General features: G+C 33.6%; 1 protein-coding gene and 1 long non-coding RNA gene across 2 annotated transcripts in view; one reads left to right on the top strand and one right to left on the bottom strand.

Moving 5' to 3' along the window:
- The first annotated feature begins 13,022 nt into the window (after positions 1–13,022).
- Positions 13,023–15,556, top strand: LOC112004851 (uncharacterized). Its single transcript, XR_002882145.2, has 3 exons — positions 13,023–13,254; positions 14,443–14,506; positions 15,132–15,556. It is a non-coding gene; the product is annotated as an uncharacterized LOC112004851 (long non-coding RNA).
- Positions 15,557–17,645: 2,089 nt separating this feature from the next.
- Positions 17,646–19,926, bottom strand: part of LOC112004894 (callose synthase 2) — a 47,812-nt gene continuing 45,531 nt past the window's right edge. Inside the window, exon 29 of the mRNA XM_065777492.1 lies at positions 17,646–18,077. Coding sequence (XP_065633564.1) covers positions 17,883–18,077 — 195 coding nt within the window. The 3' untranslated portion in view covers positions 17,646–17,882. The remainder of the gene's footprint in view (positions 18,078–19,926) is intronic.

A 19,926-nucleotide genomic window follows, 5' to 3' on the forward strand; every position in this document is an offset into this window, starting at 1 on the left:
TTCATATAATGTTAAATATATATATATATATATATATATAAAATTTTGGAATACATAAAACTAAAAAAAAAAAAAAAAAATCAATTATTTGGTGCACTTTTTAGTACAGTGGTTGTGTCAGTATTTCTGAACCAAGTTAAGTGACTGCTATTTCCTGGGAATTTTATAATGGCCTTTTAGAGGGTGATTCTGGTGGAGTGGTTAATTATTTATTTATTATTTATTTGATAGTTACAATGAGGGTGGAGGGTTTTAAACCCTGGACATCTCTGTTGGAAACACTAGGAGGTACCAATTGAGCTACAAGGCTCTTGGCCTGGCGGAGTTGTTGATGGCAACAGTAGATTTTTCATGTAGGTGCTGAAAGTGATCATGCATTTGTCAAGTTGAATAGGAGATTTGGTGAGGTTTGAATTGAGAGCTATCTATAGTTTACCATATTTCTTTTTCTGCTGGATCATCTTTTTTGTTCTCTGAGAAAAGTGATCATTGTCTAATGTTCTTTCAAGGTAAGTTGTTTAGTGAAATGCCTTGACGTCTAAATCTCTTAAATGTATTACTCTATGTATGTCAAAGAACTGATGGTACAATAGGGGATATGCAAAAGCAGTATACTTGTGAAAATCTTGTTTGAGTGAATTTCTGATATTTTTGACACTTAAATGGTTTACACTTTTGGGAATCATCTTCTTATTTTTATTTTTTTTTATTTTTTCACATGATATCTGTACATACCATTGTGGGTTACTATGCGATTTCTGTGGGGATGCATCTAGTTCACATATGCATAATTTTGATATTTTTGAGTGAACTTCTGATATTAAATGTGTATAATAAAACATGGCATCAAAAACCAATACTTTTAGTGAAGCATAGATTTTGATAGAGGATACATTTATAATTATGTTGATACAGACAATCTTGAAAACAGAGAATACTAATATGGTGGGGTACATCTACATTCATATAAGCACATACCTTGATTTTCTTGTTAAAACTCTGTAGATCTGAGTCTATGCTTTTTTTTCCCTCTTTTGTGGGAGCTGATTTTTGGTGTCACCATAAATCTATGTCATTTGTTTTACGCAACAAAATTTAGCACTGTTCCAAGTGCTTCTTTTCTTATTATAAGCAGATTCATAATATCAAATCTTCTTACAATCATTAATCAAAGTTTGGCATTTTTCCAGGCCTTTATCAAATGGCCAATGTGGGGAGGTATATGAGGTGAATGGTGATCGAGTTGCTGTCATTTTGGATATTAGTGAAAAAAAAGCTAATGATGGAGAAGAAGAGAAAGAAAAAGAATCTTCAAAACCTCCAATTTATTGGATAGATGGTACTTAGTTTTATTTATTTATTTATTTTTTCAATTCCTTATCTCTGGCTGGCATGCATCATTCAATTCGATGTGGATGAACTGGCAGTTATGATATGTTTCGATGTCTTAAATTTGTTGTGTTTTTTATTTTATTTTATTTTTATATTTACTTGATTTTAGACAATGATGCTCGTCCTATAAAGCTATTCTGTTAGCAGAACCATTTTGGTTTTGTTGATTGATGGTTAATGATCAAATGATGGGTAATTGTTAAAAGTTCCAATTGAATTCATGACTTATGAAAGGATGGTACCTATGCAACACACATATCTCCGTGTTTAAATTCTAATTCTTTAAGAGACTCATATCTTTTGTACTAGAGTTTTTATTTTTTAAGAAAGAAAAATCATTTATTAAAAAAGAAAAAAAAAGAAGAAGAAAATTCTATGCTACCAAAGAAAAATCACCTGAGCATTTATTATTCCCCTGGAGGAAGCTAAATGCAATAAGTTGACCATACTTCGTAGTTATGGTTTTAAATGCCATCTCCTGCATCATTATTTTGACCAGTTTTGTTTGCGCATTGATTATTCGACAATTTGGATCCTTCCATCATTATGGCCTTTTCTTGTGACTGAAGATAACCTGAGCTTTAATTTTGTTACTAGTGTAGTACAGTTGTCATTCCATTTGTACAAAAGTCCATGTAAAACATATGTTCTATTAGTTTGGAATATGTTGTTTCATATGAGTTGATGCTTTTTGTGTTGTTCTGTGATATATGAGAAAGGGTTGTTTTTCTCCCTCTGTGGTCTTAAATTTTCTTCCTAGCTTGGGGATTTGTTCTATGGAAGGTGGTCAAATCAACTTGACATTAATCTTGTAGCTTCAGTTGTATTTGAAATGATAATCTCTTACAATTTTTCATCTTGTCTTTGTATTACTCTTCTTAAAATAGAGGTGTCCCTGTTAATTTAACCTAATTATCTGTTCTAGCTGTTAATTTGTGGAGGTGCCACACTTTGACTTGCCAAAGGCTTAAATGGTCTGCCTGTGTACTAAGTTTCATGCTTAGTTTTACCTGAATTATTTGTCAATGACTTAAGTTTAGGATTGTTGAGTTTGTTGTATATTATATCTCTGCGTGTTTGCTTTAAGAGCTAATTGACTAAAAGGTTGGGTTTCTATTGCTGGTTTGTACAAAAATCTTATAGCAGCAAGGCATAGAGATGATAACTTTTTGATTTCTTTCAGCATATTAGCCTGTGTATTTACTCATTCTAAAAAAATGACAAGTTTTAATCATTCACAGCTAAGGAGATAGAGCATGATAGTGACACTCAGGCAGAAGATTGCTACGTTGCGATGGAGGCTTTATGTGAGGTATATGTGCAGATAAGTTTGACATCTCATTTGTTATGAACACTCAAACAGGGAAAAATATATAATTTATGTTATAATGATTCAAGAAATGCTCCCTAACCACTTGATGTTTGATTTTTCTTTTCAGGTTTTGAGGTCCAAGCAACCTCTCATTGTCTATTTTCCAGACTCTTCTGAATGGTTGTCTAGGGCAGTTCCCAAGTCAAATCGTAAGGAGTTTGTACATAAAGTGCAGGAAATGTTTGACCAATTATCAGGTCCAGTTGTTTTGATCTGTGGGCAGAACAAAGTTGAATCAGGGTCGAAAGAGAAAGAAAAATTCGTAAGTTTCATGAGTTTGATGTTGATTAGCAAGTTATATATATATATATATATTTACAAATGTGTTTGAGGCTGTGTACATAAATGTAAATATCTGTGTGTTGACATTCATTGCCTGTTATAACTTGTGGTCAGTTTGTTCTTATATTTTTCTTTATGATGTTCAACAGACAATGATACTTCCGAATTTTGGGCGCCTCGCTAAGCTGGTAATGCTTGCTAACCTTTGAAGGCACTCAACACACATTCTCTAACTAGATAGGTTGTTGACTTTTCATGTTTAACTGTCACTATTGTTATTTTCCTTTTATAGTCTTCATGAAATGGTTTAACTGTTGTTGAAGTTAGTAATCTACTGCAAATGCAAGCTTCTTGAATAAGACATTGATAAGATTTGAAGCATGTCTTTGCTCTTATTGTCAAGTAGAAGGGTGAACCTGAGATCAAGGCTAGCTGGAAAGCCCAGATACGGCTAAATGGTTGCTGTACCCGTGTCGGATGCAGACACGGCTACGCATGTGTCCAAGATTTTTTTTTTTTTTTTTTTATAATTCAAATATGGCCGGGACACGGCATGGATGCCACCAGGACACAGCTTGCGACAATTAAATTATTATTATTTTTTTTAAAAGGACTTAATTTAAAATAAAAGCCTGAAATGCGCTGCTTGAGGGCAGAACTTAAAAACAAAAGTCCCAAACTAACAAAACTAGTATGGTCACCTGAAGAACAACCACAGCCCATCGCAGATCTTTTTCTTCTTATTCTTCTTCACAGATCTTCGTTTTCACAATTCTTCTTCTTCTTCTTCATTGCAGACGCAAATCTTCTTCTTCTTCTTCTTTGCCTCTGGTCCTTCCATCTTCCTTTTGTTCTTTTTTGACTTTTCGTTTCTCTTGTTTGGTTTCTCCGCTTGTTTACCATTTATCTATTCTTTTTAGTTTTGTGGGCTTGGGCATGAGACAAAGCATTGGAACTCTCAAACTTATTAAGTCTTGGACCTTCTCCCAAGTCCAATTTGATATATGAATTACACACACGCACACACATATTTAACTTGTGCCTTTTATTTCATTATCAAGTCTATATTACTTTTTTAACTTGTGCCCTTTTTTTTTAAATTTTATATTCTAATTTCTAAACATCATTTAATAGTTATATATTCACTTTTTTATCCATTAATGCTCTTAAATTGATATATATATATATATATATATATTTAACATTATATGAAAAAAAATGCTTAACAATATATAGAAAATAAAAATAAAAATATATTTAATAATTAATTAATATACGTATCCTTGCCGTACCTATATCTTACTTTTTCAAAAATTGACATGTCGCCGTACTGTACTTGTACCCACACTTGCACCCGTATCTGTGTAGGTGCTTCCTAGAAGGCAANGTTGGAAAGGGGAAAGAAGTAAACGGGTGTTGTGAGCAGCGAATCCGTTCGGTGGACCAAGTCATCAAGGTCGCTCGATACTCACCCCTTGAGGGCGTTCATCATAAATCCATTCACTCTCACATCATCTGCATCTCCGCCATAATGTGGGATGGAGCCGTGTCAGTGATTGATGGACGGCTCATGTCCTGCCTTTCCGATCTGTTTGGGGCATTACTCCCTTCCGAACCTCTTGGTCTCTTCGTTCAGCACTGGTACCTTCTTGGTTCTCCTCCTGGCTGTTGTGTCCTACGTTTTTTTGACGCAACTGCTCTTCTAGGTCTTGATTTTGTCTGGTGAGGCGTTCCACTGCTGTTGTAAGGGTTTGGACCTGCCTTTCCAGGGCAGTGGGTTTGTGGCTCTTCTTCTTGGACGTTGTTGGTGGTCGCTATTGAGCGAGTAAGTACCATGCAACTCTTTGTCTGGGAAGCATTTTTATGGCTTACAAGTCGCTGTCTTTCCCACAGACGGTGCCAATTGATGATGCCAAGAAAATCACCAATGAGCTACACAGTCCTTGCACACTCAAAACAATCCCTGCACAATCAAAAAGAGAAAACCTTAGAAGAGTACCAGTGTGGTACTAGCCAAAGACCCTTCGAAGGTTAAGTCAGAAAAACCTTTCTATAACTCTAAAGTGCCAGAGCTGGGGTGAATTATGCGTACCTATTTTCTGAAGGCCTATGGGTTTTTATAGTAGTGTAGAATCGAACTCCCCTACTTGCGTAACAAGTCTTTTCCTTATAAGGAAGATCCTCATTAATACCCACATATTCCAAAATTCTCCTTGTGTTAGAATTCTATTCATATTGGGACTTTATAAACTAGGGTTAACTGTGTTTCGCAAGTAGTTCTACTACTTAGAGTTTCTTGGAGACCACATAAAGATAAGTTGGATGAAACATGTCCGTTTGATCCGTCCACCCTATGTTCGTTTATACATGATCCGTCATCTCAAATTTCTCCTCTTCAAGTACCATAAAAAATTTTCAAATTTTTTCCATGGAACTCAAGTACCATGAAAAACTCGAGTTTCCCAAACTCAAGTACCCAAAAAGTGGTAGATGCTTACATATTTTCGAAACAGTGGTAAATTGATATATATTTTGGTAAACTATGCTATTGTACCATTTTGGCCATCTTGTTTCTCAATCCTTAGTTGGTGGAGAAAATTACCCAACTTGAGCTCGATCTATTAGGAAATCTCTTATTGTCAAGAAAAAGCTAGGTTTCATAAATGGTTCTCCCTTCTCTTTCATCTCCTCTTGTGAGCACACCATCAACAATTCAAGCTTGGATTCGTTCAAACAATATGGTTGGGACTTGGATTATCAATTCAGTTTCACCAAAGATTCAAGCTAACATCGATAATATACAGAGATATGACATTAGAGATCTGGAATGACCTTAAAGAAAGGCTCTTTCAAGGAAATGGGCCAAAGATCTATAACTTACAGAAAGAAATTGCAAAACTTCATTAAAGTAAGGTTTCTATCACAGATTTTTTCACTCAACTGAAGGTTTTATTGGATCAATTGCAAAACTTTAGTCCCTTTACAATGTGTACTTGTGTGGAAAATGTGTTTGCAATGTGAATCAAAGGCTTGTTGATCTGCAAACTAAAGAATCTGAGATGAAGTTTCTTACGGGATTAAATAAGTATTTTACACAAGTCAAAACATAGATTTTATTGATGGATCCTTCTCAACCTACGAATATGAAGAGCGTTTAAAGCAAAATCATGCAAGTCATCTTTCAAAATCTCAAAAATCACTAGAATCAAGCTCAAAAGCCTCCATAAACACCAAGAGACTACAACCTCTAAAGCCCCAAAGAACTTCCACTACATATCTTCGACAAAGAACATTCAAAGAAGATTCATCCAAACCATTCTTTCAAGTTTTAAATTTCTACTAGAAACAAGCTTCAAAGCCTCCAGAAACTTCAAAGACTTTGATCCATAGAAGTTTTATCGGATTCAAGCTCTAAAGCCCCAAAGAACTTTCACTACAAATCTTCGAAGATCAAGAACATTTGAAGAATGAAAAATCTCTAACAAGCAAACAGCGAAAGATTCATCACAATTCCTTTACAAAGAACTTTCAATCCACTTTCCAATCCAAGGGAAGGACATCTTGTGTTCCAGTAAAAACTACATCGACGTGATGCTTGAATAGAAAACTTTTCCAAGGAGATCAAATCAAAGGATTCTTCTGTTGTATTAGAATTTAAATACAGAGAATTGTACTTACAAATTCATCAATACAAATATATATTTGTGAAACAGTTTCAATTATTTGATTTCCAAACATGATATTTTGTGTTTACAGAAATTAAAGCATATCAAGCACGTTCAGACATATTTGATGAATTTAAAAGGCATACTTTGATCCCCAAATTAACATCACAATAACATAAATAAATAAATAAAAGGAGTTTGTGGAATGGATTATACCTGCGTGCTAGATCTATACGGTGAATGATGAGGCTTTTTGTGGTGGTCCTAAGAAGGGAGAGAGTACTCACTCAATATCTTGGGTCTAAAGAATACCAAGGAATGACAAGACTTCCTAACTTCCTTAGGATTTTGGGAGAAGATGAGAAGAATAACTAGGAGAGGAAAAATGCGACTTACTCAATATCTTGAGTCTCAAGAAAACCATCTATTTCACTAGAACTCAAGGAGAGAAGAGATGATGTTTATATGTGTCCTAGAATAAAGGATGGATGTCCTTTTTATAGTGGATGGTGGAGGATTCTAGAATGGGAAAGCATTTAATGAGAGTTGACAAGGATGAAAGGAGATCATGAATCTATACCCAATTTCAAAGTTAAGGAAGGTTGGTGCATTAATTTTGGAGGTTGGTGGGAGCAATGAGCAAGAAAGGGCAAATTACAACTTACCATCCTGCGGTTTGGCCAAAATTTAAGTTGTCTACTCATGGTTTAAAATTTGACACTTTGCCCATCTGAGGTTGGCTTCGTTAGGGGCCTGTAACCCACCTATGGACTTTCTCCATTACAAACATGAAAACATAACAAAATTTTAAAAAATAAGATCAAAAGGTTGATTTTTAAAAATTTTAGAAACTTGCTCAAGAACTTTAGAACACAAAAATTATCCAACTGAGCTCTTGCTAACAGTCTCCACAAACACTTATACCTATCTAAAACCCACTAACTTACATACAAATTAGAACAACAACACAACAGAATTAGTCAAACACAAAGAATAATCACTAATGAGAGATAATAAATGGAAAATTGGATGAAATCAGTGAAGAACAATGAAACTTGAAATATGAAACCCCAACCCCACCTCTCTATTCCTTCCTCCAACCTTCAACCTTTTCTATCAACAAAACAACAAACCCACTACAAAAATCCCAATACTGTCCATCTTTTCTATCAACAAACCCACTTTAAAAATCCAAGCTTTTTGCATCACCTAGTCAAATGAGAAGAAAAATAAGAAGTGAAAGTGAATTCTAGAATATACCTAGCAAACAGTAGTAGCATTGTGAACTAAACAATGTTTATGGATGGTCTGGCTTTTGGCTAGTTATTGGGTTCTTCACAGCTAGTGAATGTGAAGAATATTGAACTATATATTTCTAGTTTAGTGGTGGGTGAACAAAACAACATTAGATTATTATTATTATTATTATTATTATTATTATTGTTATGTGTGTTTTGTACCATCATAAATTTGAAAAATTATTATTCAAAATTAGAACACCCAAATAGAACCCAAAAAATTCCAACCCGATCTTCACATAGCACTAAGCTTCATTCGCAACCATTTCCCATTCAAATGCTAGATTGGAGAAAGAGAAATCATAGACAAAAAGGGAAAGCTTGAGGTCATGAGCTTTGTTTAGATTAGAGAAAACAAGGAGTGCTTCGGAGTGTCATTGATAAGGAAGAACTGCCTATGGTGATGGGTTCGGTGACAAACGAGAGGCAGAGCAAGGAGGCTCCACCATGGGTTTGGGTTGGCATAAGAGAGAGAGCTCGGTGTTCAATAGATCAGGGGATTAGGAAGTGATTGCCATTGGTGGCAGTGGCAGGCGATGAGCTGAGGAGAACAAACCTTTAAGGCTTTCGGCCATGATGTTCAGCTTGGGTGAGAGAGACATATCTGGTTACCTTGAGAGAGATAGGAACATCCTGGTACAAATTGATATGAATATATGATAGAGAGAGAATAAAACATCATCTTACAAGCCTAAAATGACAATTTATGCTATTGAAATTCTTGAGCAAGCTTCTAAATTTTTAAAAAGTCACCTTTGATCTTTTTCTTTTTTTAATATATATATATATATATATATTTTTTTAAATTTTGTTATGTTTTTCATATTTGTAATAGAGGTGGGTTACCGACTCCTAACAGAGCAAACTTCATGTGGGCAAAGTGCCAAATTTTAAACCACAGATAGACAACTTAAATTTTGGTCATACCACATGTGAGTAAGTTGTAATATGCCCAAAACTAATTAAAAGTCTGTAACAGCCCGCAGAGCCAACTTAAAAAAATCATATCTCACTCATTCTAATCGAAATTTCCTCATTATTATGCTTAAATTGAAGTCCCATGTGTCTGGTTTCCAAAATAATTAACCTCACTACAAAAATTCAAAGTGGCCTCTTGGAAAAAACTTTCAGCCCAATTATTATTAATATGCCCCAAATTAACTTCTAATTAGTATTAGTAGCCCCCAAATACCTCCATTTTGAATTAATAAGCCCCAAATCATGACCTAATTTTCCCAATTAAGAAGATGATTGCATCAATTACTAATGGATAATTAATGTTTGACCAACTAATCAATCAAGTGTGTGCAACCTTACCATAAATTATGGTCCTAGCCAATCGTATTATGACACGTCATTAATTTCAATCTGATTATAATTATAACCAATCAAAATTAATTATTCATAATCACGCATGGCTAGACTTCATTTGTGAGAAATATCTTTACATTAAAACTTGATTTGACAATAACTTTCAATCCTGATAGTTCGATTGAGGTTTGTGACCAGTTATCAATATCACTTTGATGATATGTAATTAATGACCTAATGGCTAGAATTAAGATTCTTATCTTTGAGGTAAAATTACTATTTTTTTCCTCCAAATGAGGTTAATGTAAGTTGCAAAATGGGGTGTCTACACATCTATTGCCCTATATTGTCTTCTTAAAGTTTTTTATCTAGATTCTATTTGTGGACTTGCCTTTATACCATATCTTGGTAGTTTCTTCTCCATCAATTCCTCTAACTTAAGTGTGAAACCAGGCTTAAAACTATTGTATGTGTTCCACTGAACATTGCTAACTAGTTCCAATAAATACTAAACCAACTTATCATCTTCTTAGGATGTCCATAGAAATTTAGTTTCTTTCACTATATGTATTTTCTATGTCTAGGCAAAAGTTGAACATTATACATAATTACCAAATAAAAAATGTAAGTAGTGCATTTTAAAAAAACTATAATAAGAAATTCATGATGGTAATTGTGAGCACACTGTATCACACTGCATGTGTGGTTAATACCCCAATGGAAAGAATGCCTTAGCTGAATCGTTCAGAGACAAAGATTTCGGAGTTGCCACTTGGTTTAGGCTAACGAACCAAATTGGGCCACTTATATAGGTCTATATACCAGATTTAAGGTTTGGAGTTAAGGTACGACTTGGAAAGTTATTAGGCACCCAAGACCTCTTGGCTTGTGGGGCCGGTCTCCATTATAAAACTGAAATAAATATTCTCAAGTTTATGACTAACTTGAGATCCACATCAAACAATAAAATCTCTATGCATGAATTTATGTGAGCTCACTCGATATCTTCACTCACTTTAAATACAGTAACTCCATGTGGTTGTTACATCTAAAAAAACTTGTTCATAGAGAAAATCTCAAATTTAATTTCTTGTGTATGTCTACAACTAAAAAAATACTCTAATTATTTTTCTTTGTTCTCACTCCCACTATTTCTCTCTCCTTTTGCTTGTAGTCTTTGTTTTCAGGTATAGATCTCTATGGCTGTACTTAGGGCTGTCCACGGGTCGAGCCAGGTTGGTTTTGTACCCAACCCAGACTCGACCCGCCGGCGTCAGGTGAAGGGGCGGTGGAACCCGAAACCGACCGTCGGAAAAATCGGTCGAGTCGGTTTTGGGTGAGGGTGAACGTCGGTCGGTTGCCGGAATTAAAAAAAAGGGCATCAAAATCTAGAAAAAACCGTCGCCGGAATCTGGAAAAATCTGCAGGAATCTGGAAAAAATCGCAGTTGTAGGGAAGAGAATGAGAAATTTGAGAAAAAAAAGCATCCATAAAATGTTTAAAGAAAGATGAAAGAGAAAAAGTTATCAAATGAATATGAACCACAATTTATGCCCAAAGAATTATGACACTTCAATAGACGCATTTTCATTCAATATGCACTTTTTTGGTCAATAGACACATTTCGGTCAATAGACACATTTTCATTCAATATTCACATTTTCAGTCAATAGGTACATTTTCATTTATTAGGCACCTCTAATATATATCCAATATGAAGGTTATTACCTTTTAATAAATACATTTTGGTATGTCTAATATGAAGGGTTATCATATTTCAATAGACACCTTTTGGTATGATTATAACCTTTCAATAGGCACTTTTTGGGGTGTGTGTGTGTATATATATATATTATAATATGTCTTGTATATACTTATACATACAACACAAACTAAACTAGAGATGCAACATTCCGTCTCTTATTCCTTCCCACAAAAAATTAATAAATAAAACAACATTGTTTTCTTCTGCCTAACTAATAAAACTTTGTGCTATTTTTTTAATATTATTTTTAAAAATTTCATGCATTTTTCCTACACAAACTCAAAAATAATAGTTTTTTCCCCTAAAACTCATCCAATAGCTATTCTCATGCATCGCACAAGTTAGCGACTAGTATATCTAAAAGTTGAAGCATGACATTTATTGTTACTACATTCCTATTGAGCCACATCAGCAGACACATTATTATTAATTTTTTTTTTTTGGGGTGGGGGGGTGGTTTCCATCTTTATTGATTGTCTATTGCAAAATTAATTCCTTGTGGCTAGCGTGATGCACTAAACTCCATCATAAACTCTAATTATCTATTGTCTATATTGAAAACTCTTTCAACATTGAGTGTCATATATATAATAAATTTTGCTACTCAATCATTAAGCCACATCATTCATTTATTTTTTACATCTTCTTTTTCTGTTTTAAACTTTTCTTCTCACTACTCCAACAAAAAAAAAAAAACCTTAAATAACAAAAAAAAACCTCTTCTTTCTCCAATGAGTCCTACAGCTACACTTCCTCCAACCTTTCCTTTCCTCTGTCTTTTTATCTCCCAACTATTCTCTACTTCATCGTCACACTTCTTTCATCATTTCTCTCTTTTATAATTTAACTCTTCTTCTTTCTATTTTTATTTTATATAAATTTGATATCATTTCTCTCATTTAATTCATATTTTTCCTACACAAAAACTGAGTACTCTCTCTCTCTCTCTTTTGGTAAATTTTTGTTATTTCTTATATCTCTAATTAAGATTGATGATTTTTTGTTTTTTTAAATATGTGTTTGGTATTGTGTTTTTTTTTTTTTTTTTTTAATTTCTCATCACAAAGTCTCATCTCTCTCTATTACAACTTTGGTTGAATTTGGTTTGAGTTAATAATTTTTTTTTTTTAATACAGGAATTTGAGTTTATTTCAAAATACAATCTACATGACTATGAATTTGAATATATATATTTTTTGAATAATAAATTATTATAAAGTCTATCTTTTATTCAAAAGCTGAAGCGTATCATTTATTGTTGCTACGTTCCTGTTGAGTCACATTAGGGGACACATCATCATCATTATTATTATTATTATTTGGGTTTTTCATCTTTATTGATTGTCTATTGCAAAATTAATTCTTTGTGGCCAATGTTATGCACTACACGCCATCATAAACTCTAATTATCTATTGTCAATATTGAAAGCTCTTTCAACATTGAGTGTCATATATATATATATATATAAACTTTCGCTACTCAATCATTAAGTCACATCGTCCACTTATTTTGTACCTCTTCTTTTTATATTTAAACTTTTCTTCTCACTACTCTCAACCAAAAAAAAAAAAAACAAAAAAACAAAAAACAAAAACCTCTTATTCTCCCTGTTATAGTCCTACGGTTATACTTCCTCAAACCTTTTCTTTCCCTCTTTGCCTTTTTACCTCCCCACTTGTAACGCCCCAAATATTTTTCTTTAAAGGAATTTTCTTCTAAAAGAGAATAATATATGAATTGGAGTTCATCTTTTTATTTGTGTTTAACTATTTTATGGAGGACTTATGAATACTTAAGTGATTTATGGGGCCAAATGAAATATGGGAGGAACTTTAAGGGTAAAGTGGTAATTTATCATAAGATATTTTGGGGGCAAACTTGTAATTAAGGTCCTCCCATAAGTCAGCCACCCCCCCCCCCCTCCTTTTCTTCCTCATTTTACGTTGATATCTCTCTCCCTCTTGACTGGCTGCCCCTTCTCTCTATTTATCTATCCTTCTATCTCACCCATCCATCGAAACACACACAAACACACTCTAACTCCCATCTTCTTCATCATTTCTTTCCTCTCTCTAGTTGAAATCTCCCTATTAGGGAGGATTATGTCTCCATTGATTCTCCTAGATGAGCCAAAACTCCATGAGATTTTGAAGTGCAAGAGACCCAGGGTAAAAATCTAAGTTTTCTCTCAATTTCTTCTATGAAATCCTTTGGGTTTTGTTAGTTTATGATGTTTATGGTATATACTTGATGGGTTAGGTGAGTATTGGAAGTTTAGAGAGTTAGGAGGATTTGGGCAGCAAAAGTTTTTATTAAATATGAAAATTTCAAACTATTTGGGGGTGTTTGCTTTGATGGGGTGTTTTGGTTGTCTATCCTTACTAGTGGGTATTTGAGGTTTGGTTTCTTAGAGCAGCTATATGAGTTTTGTTGTTGCATGAGTTGATTCCAAAGTGTTTCCTTTGCATTTGAATGGTTTTGACATATGTGAATGTGGGCATGTGCTTGTTGCATGCCAAGTGTTTGGTAAAATGCCTATATGAGTTAGAGAATCGAATTTCTTGACTCATGTTGTGATGACTATTATATGAGGTTAACGGTTGCATTCATAGTTGTTATCATATGCTAAAATATGTAGCTTTGAGGTTAATCAAGTCTGAAAGTTTTTGGCATAGTATTAAGATTATAGTAATTTTACTTTGGAATTGTAAATCTGTCCTTAACAGATTTGAGTCAGCAGCAATACCTGATTTTTGATAAATTATAGAAAAATATTTTTTAGCTAAATTTTTGGTAGTACATACTAGACACATAAAAGCTTCTCCCTATTTAATTTCAAGTTAATCGGATAAATTTTCGTGGATCAAAAATTATTTACAAAATGGCTGGCCTGCAGTGTATTGAATCTAAATGTGTGATGAAAACGCTGAGATTTTGTGGAATTTACTTCAAATCTTTGTTGAATGGATTGGTTTGTAAATTCATGTGCTTTCTTCGACATATGTTTTACTTAGTTAAGTCTATTAATGGTTTGGTTTAATCATTTAGTGCTCTAAAGGGAAACTCATGAGGTATGCTACCCCTATTATGAATTGATGATGTGTTTTATGTTATGTTTATATGTGCACATTGCTTGTAGTAGACAATTAAAATGCTTTGGTTTTGTGTTGTGGCACTATGAGTTTGTATGCTTGTTTGGTTCCCATTTGGGAATGGGTACTTGTCTTAGGTTAGGCAAGCTAGGCTTTAGTGCATTTGATTTGCTTTAGGAGATCCTATTCGATTTTTGAGACAAATGTGATGATAAACTTTGCGATAGGTTTTGTTATTAATAGGCTTGTTCCTTATGTTTCTAGGTTTTGAGATTCTTGGTAATGGACCTAGTGACGGGATTGATTGATTTTGTGATGCCCAGTTGAGGTAAAATTGGTTGACTTTCCGAGATAAGTAGCTTTTAATGGGATGTTTGGAAAATAACTATGTTTCAAAAACGTTATTTTTGGATCCAAATACATTTTGCAAAATTATATATGGATATATGTTTTCTTAAAAGTGTTGTGTTGTGACCCTCTCATATATTATTATGTTGAAAAGTGCATCATATTTGATATTGCATTTGAGGAAATGCGTGAATTGTTGACATGGAAAAATGAGCATCTTTTAATTAATCTTTGATAAGGAAACATTAACTTGTGAGCTTTTGATGTGGAATTGTCATTGTGCCATGATATTGGTGATCACCCCGTCTGTGTGACGACCCCGTCATGTGAACTTGGGTGAGGCTTTTGGTTTTGAAATGGTACTGGATATACTTATGGCTCACATTGACTAATATGTAGTTTCATAGTTACTTTGGCAAGCTTGGTGCTACAATATATCTATCATTCTTGTCATGATATTAAGGAAATTTAAATTGCAGAATTCAAATGGAAATCCCCAAAATTATTGCATGTTTGTAAAATACTCATCATCATGAACTTGCATTTCCCCCACCCCCATTAATTATGCTACTTACTGGGTTTTAGCTCATCCCACTCTCCAACAGTTTTTCAGATAAATTTGCTATACCTCGGGCATGAAGCTTGTTTTATTGGTGGTAGTTGCTGATTGTTATGTGGGCATGGAGTTTGTAGGCCTAACTTCAATATTGAGGTTGTGTATTCTAGAAGGGATTGTGGTTTGTGTTATCCATTTGGAGCTTTGAAATATATTCATGCATTATTTGGAGGCACATGAATTGAGTTATTGTTTTTAAATGTGCTATAGAGCTCTGACTTGTAATATGAAGATTTTAGTATGGTTATTTATTCTTATCATGTGTCGATGAGAGGAAAAGAAGAGAAAAAAGAAAAAAAAATCTCTTACGTTCTTGCTCTTAACGGTTATTCCCTCACGCTTTGGACCCTTTTGGGTTTGGGGCGTGACACCACTACTCTCTACTTCAATGCTACACTTCCTCCATTAGTGTTATTTTTTATATATTACACCCTATTATATAACATATATATATATATATATATATTCTCATGCATTACATGAATCTATGGCTAGTTGTTTATAAACAATGATTCTATTTTCAGCTTTTACAAAATTTTCCACCATAAGAGCATTCATATCCGAGTTTTTAAAAATAAAAATAAAAATAAAAAATACCCATTTTACACTCTAAAAAGTTATTTTATCTATTTTATGAACTCATTTAACAACACGCCCAACATCTCATTTCTTATTTTTACACAATAATAATATAAAATACACAATAAAATAAGATAAAACTAACCTATCTCTCTTCTCTGATTTTTGTCTCTCTTCATCTTTGTACGTGCATGTGTCTCAACCACTCACCACCAAACCCAAAACAACCTAGAACCACAACCAGTTGAAACTGAAACCACTACCAACAACCAAAACAACCCCAACAACCACAATTGGCACCACCACATCACAATCAACAACTACCACCAAAACCTATTAAATCTACAACCACCAAAACCCATTGAACCCACACCACCACCATCAGAATCCTCCACAACCACCACAAAATCTATCAAGAAAAAAACCATCAATTTCCACCATCGAAATCCCCCAAATCACAAACCAAAAAAAAAAAAAAAAAAACTAAAATAATAGAAATGATTTCACCGAAACATGCAACAAAATCAAAGGCGCGAACGGCAACAACAATAATGATCCAACCGTCGTCCCTGCGATTCTTGCTGAGTGAGATCGACTGCAAGATAGATATAGTCGTCGATCTTAGCAACAAGAGCACCTTCACCATCCAATGGGCCATCAAAAACTATCTCCACCACAGCGACATTGTGATCCCGCTCCACATATATCCTACGAGCGTCCTCTACGGCACCGATTGGGGAGCCATTGATGTAACATCCAAAAATAAAAATAAAAAGGGCAGGGGGTTGGATGGAATTATAATTTTAGTGAGGGTATTTTTGTAATTCCCTTCCCTAGATATTTCTGTTGAGTGGCCCATATTATTCCACAACCCTCTTAGCCTACGAAGAGGTATAGCATGCATCTGATGCATGTATCCCTCCTCCCACATGGGAGTGGACCCCACATGTATGGGTTCACCTCCATGTGAAAGGGAGGAAACATACACCAAATATGCTTATTACACTGAAAAATGATTTTGTAGTGTTTTAGTTGAAAATTTCCAATTATGGCATGTTTTGTAAAATACTTAGTATCATGAAACTTGCATTTTCCCATTCCCATTAATTATGCTAGTACTTATTGGTTTTAGCTCCTCCCACTTTCCACAGTTTATTAGCTCAATTAGCTATACATTGGACATGGAGCTTACTTTATTTGTGGTGATTGAAGTGGGAGAGTTGTGCTATAAATGGTTGGTGACTCAACTTACTAAATTTAACGAGGCCATAGTTAATCCTATTGGAGGTTGGGCTCTTGAGCTTTGTTAGCTTTGGATGTGGTAGGCCTAGATTTGTCGTTGAGGTTGTATATTTTAGATCGTGACTGTGATTATCCATTTGGAGTTTTGAAATATAGTCATGTATTATATGGGGCACATGATTTTTGGTTATTGTTTTTAAATATGTTATAGAGCTCTGACTTGTAATGTAGAGATTTTAGTGTGTTAATGTTTTATCATCGAGATATATTGTTTACTTGATGAAAGAAGAAGAAAAAAAACTCCCATAGTCTCTTGATGGTTCTTTCTCTTCCTTTGGAACCTTTTGGGTTTGGGGAATGACAGAAAGATACAAGGATGAACAAGAGAGAGACACCAATCTAAAAAAGATTGAGAGATGAAAACCAATCACCATGCAAGGTTAGAGAGAGAGAGAGAGAGAGAGAGAGAGAGAGAGAGACAAGGTCGGGGGGAGAGAGAGTGATAGAGAGGGGAGAGCCTAATGAGGAGAGAGACAATAAAATATTATTTTTAAGTAGTTACTATTTGTAATTGATAAAATTTTTAGCAACAACCACCTGGGTAAAGGTGATTTTGGAGGTGTGGGGATCTAAAACATCAATTTTGTTTGGGGGGGGGGGGGAGATTGGTTCGGTTCGGTGAGAATGCTCCTACAAAAATTCACAAGAATTATCCAAGGTTGCTATTTGAAGAATTTTTGGTTTAGTTGTATCTTGTAGACAAATTTATTATAATCCTAGCAACTCTGTGAGGGACAAATAAAGACAGCAGTTTTATGGTGCCTCTAAGCCATCAGATATTTTATTTATTCACTTAAATTTCATATGTTTCTTTCATTATTATCATCGTTGTCTTCCAAACACAATTTACTTAACAATATCATTTTTGTCCAAGGTACATACGCACACACATAGATATATAGACACAAACATAAGATATATTTTCCTGTGGTACCTGATTCATATCTATGGTTTGCAAGCCTTCCCCACGTGTAAAAATAATGGCATGATTTTGATTTTCTGGCTTGCCCTCGCCGCATATCAGAGGCCCAGGAAGCTTTATCCGATATATAACCTGCAAATATATATGAAAGTAAGGATACAAATTACCTGCAGTTCAATATTGAAGCAATCACTCGCGAAGCATTATGCCAGTACAGAAAACAAATAAAACAATCCTATGGTTGGATTCAAACGACCAAACACAAAATCAATTTAACTTTCAGAACTGCAAATTGAAAGAAAATAAAAATAGAGAATTTCTAAATATTTGTCAATCATTATTATTTTTAGGATCACTTTTTTTAGATGTTGGAAAATCATATCCAAAACCTTGTTCAATTGTATTTTGAGTCGTAAGTTTTTAGTGTCAAGGAGTGTGTTCGAAGATGATATTTGAAGACACGAGTTTGCTCAAAGATCTTCTCAAGACCTACTGAATCTACAATCACAACTGCACTCGAGTCATCAGGCTTTATTTAGCCTCTTAAGACTTTTCTTAGAGAAAAAATCTAGCCTCCACTTACTGAACCTGAGAGTTCATAAAAGAAAAAAAAAAATATATATATATATATTGATACGACTTTTGTGTGCCAAGATTCTGTACCAAATAAAGTCTTTGACACTAACTAATGAAGATCTTATTAGTGTTTCAAGTGAAGCTGCTGAAAAATTAACTGCAACTATCAAGCATTGTTATAGGGAGTTAGTATCTTCAATCCAAGATCCATGCAACCATTAGCTTCGTTGATAGAAGATCTGTACTAGCAAATTAAGCTAGCTAAAATTAAAGTCCAATTAGGTTGGAGCTAAGCTAGTATCAGCAAATTCTACAGTACATAGGTATTTGAGATTGATTAGATTTTTGTACTTGTAACTTCAATTTGATTAGTAAATTCTTCAGAAGTGGTGACTTACATAGTTACCTATTGGAGTTTTTCCTACGAAGGTTTTCCCCATAGTGTTACCACCGTGTCAATTTATTTTGCACTGCATTGAATTCTAAATTGGCAATGTGATTGTGCCTTTAATTAAAACTAGCTTGTAACCTCACGCATATGCATAAATACATTTAAAAATATACAATAAGATGCATAATATAATTCTTATATATATATATATATATATAATTTAAATGCTATTGATAGTCATTTTTATATTTGTTAAATATTTTAAATTTTGTAAAGAAATTATTAGGTACAAAATGTAAATTGTCTATGTTATGTTTTTTTTAATTATTATGAAACACTTTTTTTTTTTTTACGATTCATTTATTCTAGACTCTTTGGTTTTTGAATTTAATAACTCACTTGAATAAATATTTATGATGTGGTCTCACATTTAATTCTAAAATTAAGAAATAAAACTCTTTAAAAATAAATAGTTTAGGACACATGGCGTAAAACTGGAACTCTAATTTGAGTTTCTATCAGTTTCACCTATTATATAGATTGGCATATAATTGAATTAATTAAACTAGGATTAATTTTAACTAGTGTGTTATCCAGTGCATATGCCTAGGTACAATTAAAAATAATAACAATTACAAGTTTTAAATTATACATTTTTTTAGAAGAAGTTGAAATTATACATGGTATTAACTTACACATTTTTTTAACTATAGATTTCTAAAATATGTAATGGTTTCTCATTTATATATATATATATATGACTTAGAATTTAATTAGATTTAGACTTTTCGGTTTTTGCACTCAATAATTCACTTGCCAAAAAAATTAAAAAATTCAATATACACGTGGCGCGAAATTAGACTCCAATTAAAATCCAATATGGAATTAATTGGATTTGGACTCTTCGATTTTTACACTTAATAATTCACTTGACACAAAAATTAAAAATTAAACGAGACACATGGGGCACAATTGGACTCCAATTTGGATTATATTTTGATTTTCTCTACGATT

Source organism: Quercus suber, unplaced genomic scaffold, assembly GCF_002906115.3.
Source record: "Quercus suber isolate HL8 unplaced genomic scaffold, Cork oak 2.0 scaffold_156, whole genome shotgun sequence".
In the NCBI taxonomy this organism is placed as follows: Eukaryota; Viridiplantae; Streptophyta; class Magnoliopsida; order Fagales; family Fagaceae; genus Quercus; species Quercus suber.